The sequence below is a fragment of the Impatiens glandulifera genome, chromosome 2 (assembly GCF_907164915.1).
Source record: "Impatiens glandulifera chromosome 2, dImpGla2.1, whole genome shotgun sequence".
NCBI classification, from domain to species: Eukaryota; Viridiplantae; Streptophyta; class Magnoliopsida; order Ericales; family Balsaminaceae; genus Impatiens; species Impatiens glandulifera.
Window position 1 is genome coordinate 25,719,344 of NC_061863.1, and position 11,799 is coordinate 25,731,142.

General features: G+C 37.0%; 1 protein-coding gene across 2 annotated transcripts in view; it reads right to left on the bottom strand.

Annotated features, from left to right (window-relative positions):
- Positions 1–9,096, bottom strand: part of LOC124924098 (fatty acid amide hydrolase-like) — a 29,429-nt gene extending 20,333 nt beyond the window's left edge. The window contains exons 1-15 of one of the 2 annotated variants that reach the window (XM_047464154.1): positions 8,959–9,044; positions 8,771–8,880; positions 8,636–8,696; positions 8,308–8,498; positions 8,105–8,234; positions 7,800–7,877; positions 7,579–7,726; positions 6,952–7,064; positions 6,782–6,857; positions 6,255–6,326; positions 5,553–5,604; positions 3,888–3,968; positions 3,732–3,815; positions 3,504–3,607; positions 3,181–3,273 (exon numbers count right to left, since the gene is read on the bottom strand). In XM_047464154.1, the coding sequence (XP_047320110.1) occupies positions 3,181–3,273; positions 3,504–3,607; positions 3,732–3,815; positions 3,888–3,968; positions 5,553–5,604; positions 6,255–6,326; positions 6,782–6,857; positions 6,952–7,064; positions 7,579–7,726; positions 7,800–7,877; positions 8,105–8,234; positions 8,308–8,498; positions 8,636–8,696; positions 8,771–8,880; positions 8,959–9,037 (1,472 nt within the window). In that variant the 5' untranslated portion in view covers positions 9,038–9,044. Of the gene's footprint in view, positions 1–3,180; positions 3,274–3,503; positions 3,608–3,731; positions 3,816–3,887; positions 3,969–5,552; positions 5,605–6,254; positions 6,327–6,781; positions 6,858–6,951; positions 7,065–7,578; positions 7,727–7,799; positions 7,878–8,104; positions 8,235–8,307; positions 8,499–8,635; positions 8,697–8,770; positions 8,881–8,958 lie in introns of both variants that reach the window. The other variant, XM_047464153.1, reaches the window with a different exon arrangement.
- Between the last annotated feature and the right edge of the window lie 2,703 nt (positions 9,097–11,799).

Genomic DNA, 11,799 nt, shown 5'->3' on the forward strand with positions numbered 1-11,799 from the left:
ATGTATCTTTGTGGGATACTCGGCTACTCAAAAAGGCTACACATGTTGGAGCCCAGTGGAGAGGAGGTTTTTTGTTAGTATGGATGTCACGTTTCGAGAACATGAGCCATACTATTCTTCCCAGGATACATCACCCTTTGGAGACTCGCTTGATAATGGAGGTATGAGGCGAGAGGGGGAGAGTAGCAGTGGTAGTGAGAGGAGGATGGTGGGCGTGAGCGATGTCCCTTGTGCACCGACAGGTGAGGAGGTGCCAGAACGAGGCGGGGATGACCCCGATAACGGTGGTACTCAAGCTCAAGGGGAGCTGCGAGTATACATGAGGCGAAGGAGGCAGATTGAGGATACCATGCCTACAGTGCCGCTTGTGTCAAGTCCCTTGTCCCTGCCTACCCCGACTTCTGAGACACCACTCGCTGAAGAGGAGTACACAGGTGATATGATTCCTCCCTCTTCCATTCCCACTCAAATGTCCGTAAGGAGGACTCCTCGCCTCAATGCGGGAGTTCCCCCTGATCGATACGGTTTCCCACATGATATTGCCCAATTTGTTTCTTACTCTCACATCTCACCTGCACACGGAGCATTCATTGCATCTCTGGACATTGTCTCTATCCCTAAGTGTTGGCAGGTTGCTAAGAAGGATCCAAAGTGGAAAGCCGCCATGCTTGAGGAACTTGAGGCTCTCGCAAAGAACAAAACCTGGAAGCTTGTGCCATTACCACCAGGGAAGAAGGCGGTTGGATGCAAGTGGGTTTTCACTGTGAAGCAAAGTCCAGAGGGTCGGGTTGAGCGTTACAAGGCCCGGTTGGTGGCAAAAGGGTACAGTCAGACGTACGGTATTGACTATGATGAGACTTTTGCACCCGTGGCGAAGATGAGTACAGTGCGGACACTTGTTTCCTTAGCAGCGAATGAGAGTTGGAGGTTACATCAACTTGATGTGAAGAATGCTTTTCTTCATGGTGAGTTGTTGGAGGAGGTATACATGGAGGTCCCACAGGGTTTTGGCACGAAACAAACGGAGGGTAAAGTGTGCAGACTTAATAAATCTCTTTATGGGCTGAAGCAGTCCCCTCGAGCCTGGTTTGACAGGTTTAGGAGGGCTATGGTAGGCATGGGGTACCGGCAGACCAATGCAGATCATACAGTGTTCTTCAGGCGACATGAAGTTCACATTACGATGCTGGCAGTGTATGTGGACGACATGATTATCACTGGTAATGATGAGGGTGAGATTGCATTATTGAAGAAGAGGTTGAGTAAGGAGTTTGAAGTGAAAGACTTGGGGCAACTCAAATATTTCCTTGGGATTGAGATAGCTCATGGTGCAGAGGGGATTGTCTTATCTCAAAGGAAGTATGTGCTGGATTTACTTACAGAGACAGGTATGCTTGGGTGCAAGCCTGCGGTGGCCCCGATCGATCAAAAGTCTAAGCTAAGTGCTGAGGCAGGAGAGCCAGTTGATAAGGAGAGGTACCAGAGGTTAGTTGGTCGCTTGATTTATTTGAGCCACACTCGTCCTGACATCTCCTTTGCGGTGAGTGTGGTGAGTCGCTACATGCATGACCCTAGGGAGGGTCACATGGATGCGGTGTACCAGATCCTGAGATACTTGAAGAGTGCACCAGGCAAGGGGTTGATCTTTCGCAAGAATGGGCATTTGAGTATTGAGGGATATTGTGATTCAGACTGGGCTAGTTGTGCCGATGACAGGAAGTCCACGTCTGGATATTGCATGTTTGTAGGAGGCAATCTGGTCTCCTGGAAGAGCAAGAAACAGTCGGTAGTTGCGAGATCCACAGCTGAGGCAGAGTACAGGGCTATGGCTTTAGGTGTTGCAGAGATGATATGGTTGAGAGCTCTGTTGGTGGAGCTCAAAATGGACCAAGAGGCACAAATGAAGCTGTGGTGCGACAATAAGTCAGCTATTAGCATTGCTAATAACCCTGTGCAGCATGACAGGACCAAGCATGTGGAGATTGACAGATTTTTCATCAAGGAAAAACTGAATAGCGGACTACTTAAACTAGGATATGTAACTACAAGAGAGCAAGTGGCTGACTGTCTCACTAAAGGGCTTAGTTCGTTAGAATTGTCGAGACTATGTGACAAGATGGGCCTTGTGGATATCTTTCGTTCGTAGGCTCATCTTGAGGGGGAGTGTTGGAATGTTAGTTTTGGGATAGTTTGGGGGGTTATTTGTAAGAGTGCTTTTATGCCTCTATATAACTCTAGTCTTTCATTTAGTAAGAAGTGCTTTTTCCTTTTTTATATAAAACTACTTTATAAAACTCTCTTGGCCACTTCACCAAAATCTCTATTTGGCTAAAATTAGTCAAACCCTATTTTCGGCTATCTTTCTTGGGCCATCTACATCAATCCACACAAAATTCATTCAGCATAAAGGACCCTTTAGGCCATGTCTCTTTTGGGCTACACCTCATTTGGTGGTAGAGCACCTCAAATTGACCCACACAAAAAAAAAAATATCTGACATTTAGGCTGAAACGAGAATTTGACCATCGGTTCGGCGATTGTCTTTAATAGTCACACATTTTTTTAGTTGAGTCAACATCGCCTCCTGTTTAGGCTGGAATTTACCACCTAGCTGGAGGGGGAGTTTGTAAATAACCACTTAAGCTTGCTTAATCCAAAGCCACCTTTGCCTTTCAAAGAATAATTTACTCGAACTGGTTGGGAGTTGTTTGTCTTTCCAACAAAGCTCATTATGTTAATCTAGGTAGTTGCTTTTATCATTTATTTAAGTCTTCTAATATAGCCTATAAACAGTAACATCCTTTGTAATGCAAAATCAATCCAAATATATCAAGAAATCATCTTCACAACAAAATTCTACAGGAACATATGTAAACACAAGCTCCTGCATAGTTGTTGTTCAGAGATATGCAGATATCTGTATAATGTAGAGTGAAGATGGAACATTTAACAAGAACATCATCCACCTGTCTGGAATGTACAGAATGGGGAGCAAAATTCATTCATACAAATCACAGACCAGAAACTGCTCTTTTACAGTCTAGATTTGATCTTTAATGTATGCACTTATTGGTCAAGTAGTATAGTTTACTTAGGTTCATGTATTGATCTCTCACTTATTTACATATTAATTGTATCATGCAGTTTAGATGTAGTATGCTTAGAGACTATCTTACTCACCTGATGCGCTGGGCAGCAACATAGTCAGAAGCTGTGAATGACTGGAAAAGGGCCAGATTAGTGCGAGTATCATAACTAAGTTTCACATCATTCCTACAGGAGAGCAAATTATTGACAGTTTACAAGTGATACTAAATGGTATGGTTCAGAAAATTAGTTCTGCACTTATATAAGTGCAACAAATAAGTTTAGAAGAAAGAGTAGCTTTGCAAAGATTATTGAAGTTATCAGAAAATGTCATAAAATTTGTGTCTTTTATCTCCTTAGACCTAACTGCAAATCAGGAACTATTATACAGAGACAGAAGAAAGGAAGAAGAGTACCCATCATTGCAATGGGGAACGAGGGAGCAAAGTGATTCAGAGCCTATAGACACCATATGAGCAGTGCGCATCTCATCCAGCTCAGGTACTACGATTTCCATCATCTAACCATGAAGATAGAAGGATGAATCAGTACTATAATAATTCTTTTTCCTTTTGCTTGATGTTCATCATAATTTTATTAAAACAATTTTGTACATTGCATACAAATGTTTTTCATGCACTTACTTTGCAACCATACTTTTCTATAAGCACCTGAAGAACTCTGTCACATTTTTCAGAGATTTCAGGAGAAAAAACATCATTAAACCACTGCAGCAAAAATAAGATTATTAAGTGGCCTGGTTTCTGAAAAGGCGACAAAGAATCAAGCGAATGTATTACCTTGGTGTACTTCCCTAATTTTATTGAAGCCAGAACATCTATGTTCTCACTTGACGATAAATCGGGCAAACATGGAGGGGACTGCAAACAAGTTTGAAGTGCATTAATTATCATCCAAGGCTCCATGAAAGTAAGGAGTCATAGTTTAGAGCAAACGAATTCACATTTTCAAGCCTCCTGAGATATTTAAAAATATGGAAGTAATATAAATATTTTCATATGAAGTTGAAAGCAGAGTTTAGAAGTTTTATTAGAGAATCAATCTGTTTGTCTTACAAGGATGCTATATAATGAAATCTAACCAAGTGAAACCCACAAAAAAATTATGACTAACTAATATGAAATTATTGGAATAGATAAAAGTATTTCCTTGTTATATATAAAATATTCTTCTTGTATATTTTCATGTTATCTGTGGTTAACATTGGATTTTATAAACATGGTCTAATTACTTCTTTAGTACAGATTTTGGACAGGAATAAAATTAGGTTAGAAGTTCATTTCTGTAATGTTTGAATTAAAAATTTCTGTTAACACTAGTCCTTGTGATAAGCATCTATACTCATCTTTTACTAGAGAGAGTAAATAATTTGTTACATTGTAGTATATAGTAGTAGTATAGCCTAGCATGTAAAAGAATAAATCAGTGAAAACTGTTTTAATTCCAAGGTCAGATGGCCAGTGGTGGTTAGAGTATATTTCATTCTTGTTAATAATGTGGCTGATGATGTGGACAAGCGGTTATGGGTTGGCAGTTAGCAGCAATTAAAGGGAAGAGTAAGGTATAACAAATTAGAAAGGAGTCTTAGTCTTTCTCCATTATTCTCCAAGTTTCATCCTCTCTTCTATTGGTCATTCTCTTCCTTCTCCCTTATATTCATCTGAAAGTAGTCAAGGAACTTACATAATTTGATAGGGAAGAGTAGTTGACTATAGCCACTTAGAGGATGAGGAATATGGAAAAAGAAAGAAACATAGATGGACGGACAATGGATGTCAATAAAAAAACTACAATGTGTTATTAGGTTTTATTATTTGTAATATGATAATAATGTTGTATCCTGCCCTGGGAGGCTGGGACACATGTTTTCTATCGAGTGGGTGTCTTTGAGTACAATAGTGGTAGCTGTAAGAAAAAAAATGTTAGGCATCACAATGAGCTACTGCTGGTATGTAGGGTGAGCAGTCTACTGGTTTTGCTTTCAGTAGAAATATTGGGTTGGAAGGGGGTTTGTAATTTAGTAAGATTAAAAAATACATACAAAGTTAGAACATATGCAAACTGAAAGAACAAAACTAAAGATGCTCAACTACCCCCTTTATTTGGTCCACTTTTCTTTCTTAAGCTTTCAACGCACTGTTCTTCAAATTATTGATGTAATCTATGATATAAATATTAATTTATTTTCCTTCTCTAAATAAATTATCATTGGTGTGCTTTTATACTTATCTTTGAGACTCTGAAATGTTGTTTACGCATCCAATATGTCTAGGTATTTTAGTCATATTCAACTACATACTTTATCTAATTCATAAAACACTGTTTCTTTTGTTTGTACAAAAAAGTTAAGCTAATAGGTTATATGACCATTTACAGGAATTTGGAACAAAATCTACACCAATATTGGAACTAAGCATTGAACATGCAATATGTCAAAACATTACCGGTTTCAAACTGATTCTATCTGCAGGAGAGGAACCAAGTATCGCTGAATACCTTCAATATAGATCAAATTTGTAAAAACATCTTTCAAAATCTATGCTAAGTTATTTCTGAAATCTGAGCAGCAATAAAATTTATAACTCAAATAAAGAAACTTTAAAAAAATAGGTATTTTTTGTAGTCATCAGTTTCTTCTATAATCAATTCTATTGTCACTGCTTATAAGGAGTAATAACTGAATAAATCAATGAGCTGCAAGAGGTTTAACCTACTAATCTTTCACACAGCTGTTTATCAAAGAAGAGGAAGAAGACATTGAATAAACAAACATATATGCTAAATGTAGACATTAATGAAAAATGGCCAATTGTCTTAATGCATACTTTAAAAAAAATGTTGGGTGTCTATGGTAGGCACTGCTTTGAGGAAATAATGATGATAAATATTTTGATTCTTGAAATCTTCTCATATCTAGAGAGGCTGATCATGGTATGGATGCTAACAGAGAAGATTATTTAAAGGCAAGAAGCAATGAACAATTTACAAAAACTCATTGTCAAGGTAGCAAAATGGGAAGGCCGACAAACATAAGACAGTCGGATATTCCAGATAACTTGAGAAACAAAATGGGTTTATCAACACTGTGCGAACTGCAAATATATGTCAATCCCTGCCATCTAATACAATAAGCCCAAGCCACTTACACAAGAATGACATCTTCAACATTTGATGCAATTGGTCCTATAATCTCCACTGTTCCAGCATCACACAAGGCCCTAAAAGAACAACTTAGAAGATAAATCATCTAGCACAGAGAATGCTATTATCATTAATTTGGTAAATTAACTAAATGTTATCAACTAAGTTAAGTTTTCTTGAATTGAATTTATGAAGTTAAACTATCATACAGATTCCATGATAATTTATTCAAGCTAATATTCAACCGGTAAGTGGAAAGATGTGTGCAGATTTCTGAGGAAGACATGGATAAAAAATTATTGGCTGACTGCCCTTGCCGCACAAAAAAAGAATAGTTAACTGACATGATATCAAATCAATAGAATCACAAGGCTCGTCAGATACATTAAACTGAATGCGCATACAAAATTATTTAATATTAGTGCCACACAGACCATAAAAAATTGTTAGTTAATGATGAGTTTGTTTTCCGGAATACATGATCTTTTCACCTGGCAAATAGTACAATCACAATACATTTTAAAGTATTTACCCATTCATGTCTGTCCGTCCATAAGTAGTCTTCAATCCCACCACACCACAGAGAGAAGAAGGAATACGAACAGAACCTGTCTTTTGCGATAATTAATGGAAGAGTTAGTCAATGATTTCAAGTAAAAAATTAAAGGCCATAATTAGACATGATATATGTGTCTGCTTGACCTCCTCCATCTGTTCCTAGTGCAGCTGAACAAATGCCAGCAGCAACAATTGCTGCAGGACCTGAAGAAGATCCACCTGTATACCTCTCTGGAGCATGTGGATTTCTAGTTGTTCTGTCATTATCATAAATTTTCATCATATTATAGTAAATTGAAATAAACTATTTATCAGAATATGTATATACATATATATATATAGAGAGAGATAACGAACTCACACATCAGAATGACATTTGACAAAGGTGAAGGGTTATCTTATGTATGACTGATCATAGTAATTTTTGTGCAACCAAAAATGTGGGATAATCCAGTCTAGCATTTCAAAAGCGAAAGAAATAATATATGCCAGCCTTCCCCAGTAGAAGTATTCCGCATATAATAATATCCTTTTGGAAGAATATGTAACCCTTTGATTTTTTATATAATATTTCATTCTCAGTTGAACCATAGCTTTGATACTCATTTTATAGTTATTATACCTTGTTGTTAAGCATGAATGCAGCCAATCAGTTCTGCGCGTTTATGTATAGATAAAGTGATATTGGCCTACACATGATTTGAAATATTCCCAATTGTTCCTAAACCTAGTTCAGAGCTTGTATGTATAGCTAATGTAACATAGGCTTACCCATGATTTGAATTATTCCCAGTTGTTCCCAAACCTAGCTCGTGCATGTTTCCTTTCCCCACAAAAACCACACCACAGCTGCGCAATCTTGAAACAGAAACTGCATCCTTCTTAACAGGACGCACTGCATGAAACCATGTCGTGCCTCCTGATTGACAAAGGAGATGGTAATTAATTGTTTTAACACAATACAAATGACCAATCAAATGTGTAAGCATTACCCTTTGATGGATGAGGTAAACAATCTATATCATCCTTAATGGTCATGAAAATTCCATCCAAGATTGATAATGGATTTCCTGCACAGTTTTAGCTACTCAATATTAGGAAACATCTACCCTTTTTTTCTAGCAAAGCTCCCATGCTATGGAGTTCAGGATCAAGGATAATTATCTAATTTAAGAAACATCTACAATTTTTCATAGCAAAGTATCCACGCACTAAATTTCAGGGGCAACAATAATATGAAATTTAGACAAAAAAATAAATGAAAACAAGCTGAATACTGTAAAGGCAACTGACATACCTTCCTTAAACCTTAGTGTAGAAGCAGTTGCTTGCTTTCTTACTTCTTCAGGATCAAAAGAGATTAACATGGGCATTGGAGGCTCATTGTTGGCAAACTCTTCCATTACTGATATGATACGCTCAGCAACCTATACTACCATAATGAGATTCCTCTAGTAAAAACCATCTTGGAATTAGACTGTTATCACAATGGCGACTTACCATAGATGGAGTAGTAAACTTAGACCTATAGGCATATGCATAGTCGCGTATAGTCCAGTAACGGAATGATATATTGGTGTGATCCACCCAACAGGTAGCAGCATCATAGTGTTTGAGACACTTGAAGCCTAATCCAACTCGATCTTCAGGCTTCCCATCTTCTTCTAGAGCAATAACACTGGGCTCTGGTTCTGAAGTCAAATCACAAATGCATAATGACTTAATTTTTCAAGTATCGCATACTTATGACTTGATTTAATTTAAAATAGTATTTTATCTCTATCAAATAGTAACAAGAAGATTGCAATTAATTATAACATAAACAAACCTTGAGGAGGAAATTCAGGTTTAAACATAGGTATCTCCGGCATCACACTTTTCTTCAAAATCTGTCAATTTGAGGTGGTCAGATACAGGTTAACTAATTTAAAAAAATATATATATTTGAATCCTGTAATGAGACCTCATCAGTTCTATTTTGCTTCTTTATATGCGATATGATCAGAGGACCAATAGCTGGCATTTCAATCAACCTGACGAACAACTTGAGAGTTGTTCCAGTCAAATGTGGAGCTGCAATAAAATCATCTAATTAAGCAACCGACCGACCAATACACTATTGAATTGTAGCAGAGAAGGGAAACTACAGACCTTGAATAGCCTCGGTTTCATACTTGATTTCCGCAAGGTCAACTTCGTTCGCCGGCAACATCACTCGGCTCTTTCCCATTTTCTAACCGCTGATAAGCAATATCAACTCTCAGTTTTCGAATCAACTAGACAAGAATCAAAGGCATAACTTCAGTTCGATTTCACGTACCTGATACCTCTGGCTCGCTCTGTTGATGAGAACTGCAATAGAATGAAAACTTCAAAGCAAACACACAAGTTGTTGTTTTCGCGGTTTGCTGTCATATTTATTGAAGAATTCATTATTAATACATTTTAATTTTTTTTACCTATTTATTTTCATTATTCAAACCCTAAAAATTTGTATTTTTCGTCTCCTTTAACTTATTTTCTATTTTATTATTTTTCCAACAAATATGAGAGGAGACTAAAGCATTTATGTTATCAAATGAATTATTTTAATTAATAAATTAAGTGATATAAATAATAAAAAAAATAAATAAATAAATATTTAATTATAATTAATTTATAAAAAAAAATTCTAATATAAAAGAGTTGTACGATCTTGATCTAAATGGAGAAATCTCGTATAATTCCAGAATTAGCAAAGTAAGATATTTACACAAATTATCATTACCATTTAATTATATTTGGGAGTTTAGTTAATTAAACTATTAAAATATATATCTTTTAAATATACATATATATATTTGTAAGGGTTAGTTGGAAATTTTAATTATGTTGTGGTTGGAATAGAAATTTAAACTATTGTCATAGGTAAATTGATTCTGAAGCTATATATAAAGAAAATGGGGAAATTTGATCAAATGAAAAAAAAAAAAAAAAAAAAAAAAAAAAAAAAAAAAAAAAAAAAAAAAAAAAAAAAAAAAAAAAAAAAAAAAAAAAAAAAAAAAAAAAGTGTCATTCCCATATTTAACCTCAAAAAAATCCATTTTTATAAAAAAAAATTCTTTTTATATTTACTAACTTTTTCCTTTTTTTTTTCCCTTTTTTCTCTTCCTTTTCCCCCTATTTCCTTTTCCCTTCCCGTTTTCCTCTATTCACTTTCCCCCGCGACCAATGGCTTCCCCACCCCCGCGACCATTGCCCGCCGACCATTTCTTCCGGTCCCTTTCTTCTTGCCGAGTAGCCGGACGATCGCCAAGCACCAGCCGGACGTTCTTCCTTTCTCGTTCTCGTTCTAATCATTCAGAGACTGAGGTTAGTTCTCCTTTCTCGTTCTAATAATTCAGTTTAGTTTAGTTTAGGGATTGTTGATTACTGTAATGTGTCTAGATTACTGAAGTTTAGTTTAGGGATTGCTTCATTTCGGAAATGCTTAGTTAGTTTAGGGATTGTTGATTTGGGAAACCCGCTGATTTTAATGAGTATGAAGTTTAGTTTAGTTCGACTACTTCATTTCGGAAACCTAGATTACTGATGATTTTAATGGTTTTAGGGTTTAGTTAGGTTTGAAATACTTAGTTAGTTATAGGGTTAGTTTTACTGTTTTAGAATAATCTGAATGGTTGGTTTGTGAACATTTTCACATGGGGCAATTGAATTGTGTGGGCTTGGCCGTGAATGGGGCGAGGATCGTGGGGCTTGAGCGTGGGGCGTGGGTTTGGGCGTGGGGCGAGGGGTGAGTGCGTGGGGTAGGGCTTGGGCTTGGACGTGGATCGTGGGGGCGTGGGGATTGTGCGTGGGGCGTAGGCTTAGGCTTGGGCTTGGGCGTGGGCTTGGGCGTGAGCTTGGGCGTGGGCTTGGGCTTGGGCGTGGGCTGGGGCGTGGGGCGTAGGCTTGGGCGTGGAGCGTGGGCTTGTGCGTACCACGCAATATGTAAAACCAGTGTTCTAAACGGCGGTAGGCGGCGGCGGTGCGGTTAGTGACTGCCTACTGCCTCGGGTGCCTAGGCGATTGAATATAATATAAATAAATTTAAATATAAATATAATAAAGATGTTTTATAATTACTATTTTTGGCATTTTACCTAACATAGTATTCCTTAACATAGTAACATTTAACAAAAATAAGTATGTAAGCATAATTAATCTTCTAAATCTTCAATGTATGCACCATCAGCTACATTCATAATTCTCTCATCATCGGACTCAAAATCAACATTTTCTTCATGTTCCTCTTCTGATGTATCTAAATCCTCGTCAAGTTCTCTAATAGTGATTCTCCTTTCACTCCTCCTTGGTCTTAGTACTTCATCTGCCCCTGAAGCCTCTGCCACCATCTTCCAAGTAAGTCCTGAACCTGGCTCAACCTCATCTTCATCGCCACCCTCAACAAGCCAATCTTGAGCTTCACTAGCTTGAGAACATAAAAGCAAATCTCCACCAGTTTCTCTTTTACTTTTCTTCTTCATAAGATTGGCGTTGAATTTGACATATACTAGATCATTCAACCTTGATGTCTCAAGTCTATTCCTCTTCTTAGTATGTATCTAATCAATTATTAAATTATAAATAAAAATAATAATAGTTAATGAATAATAAAACTATAATTTATAAAAAAAATACCTACCCTTCAAATTGGCTCCAATTTCTTTCACACCCCGATGAACTAATAGTCAATGAAAGAAATCTCATTGCCATTCTTTGCAAGTTTGGAGTGTCACCACCATAATTGGACCACCATCCAACTTCAAAAATAAAGAGGAAATGAATAAATGGTAAAAGTGACCTATAATATGTTAAGTGTTAATGGATAATAATAAGGATAATTGGATAAGAGATTTACCCGGATCAAAATCATGATACACATCCACCTTCTCATATGCTGCAATCGCCATTTTCCTACTAAAATTTCCAGATTTGTTCTTATACTTCAACAATTTGATATAGCTTAAAGTA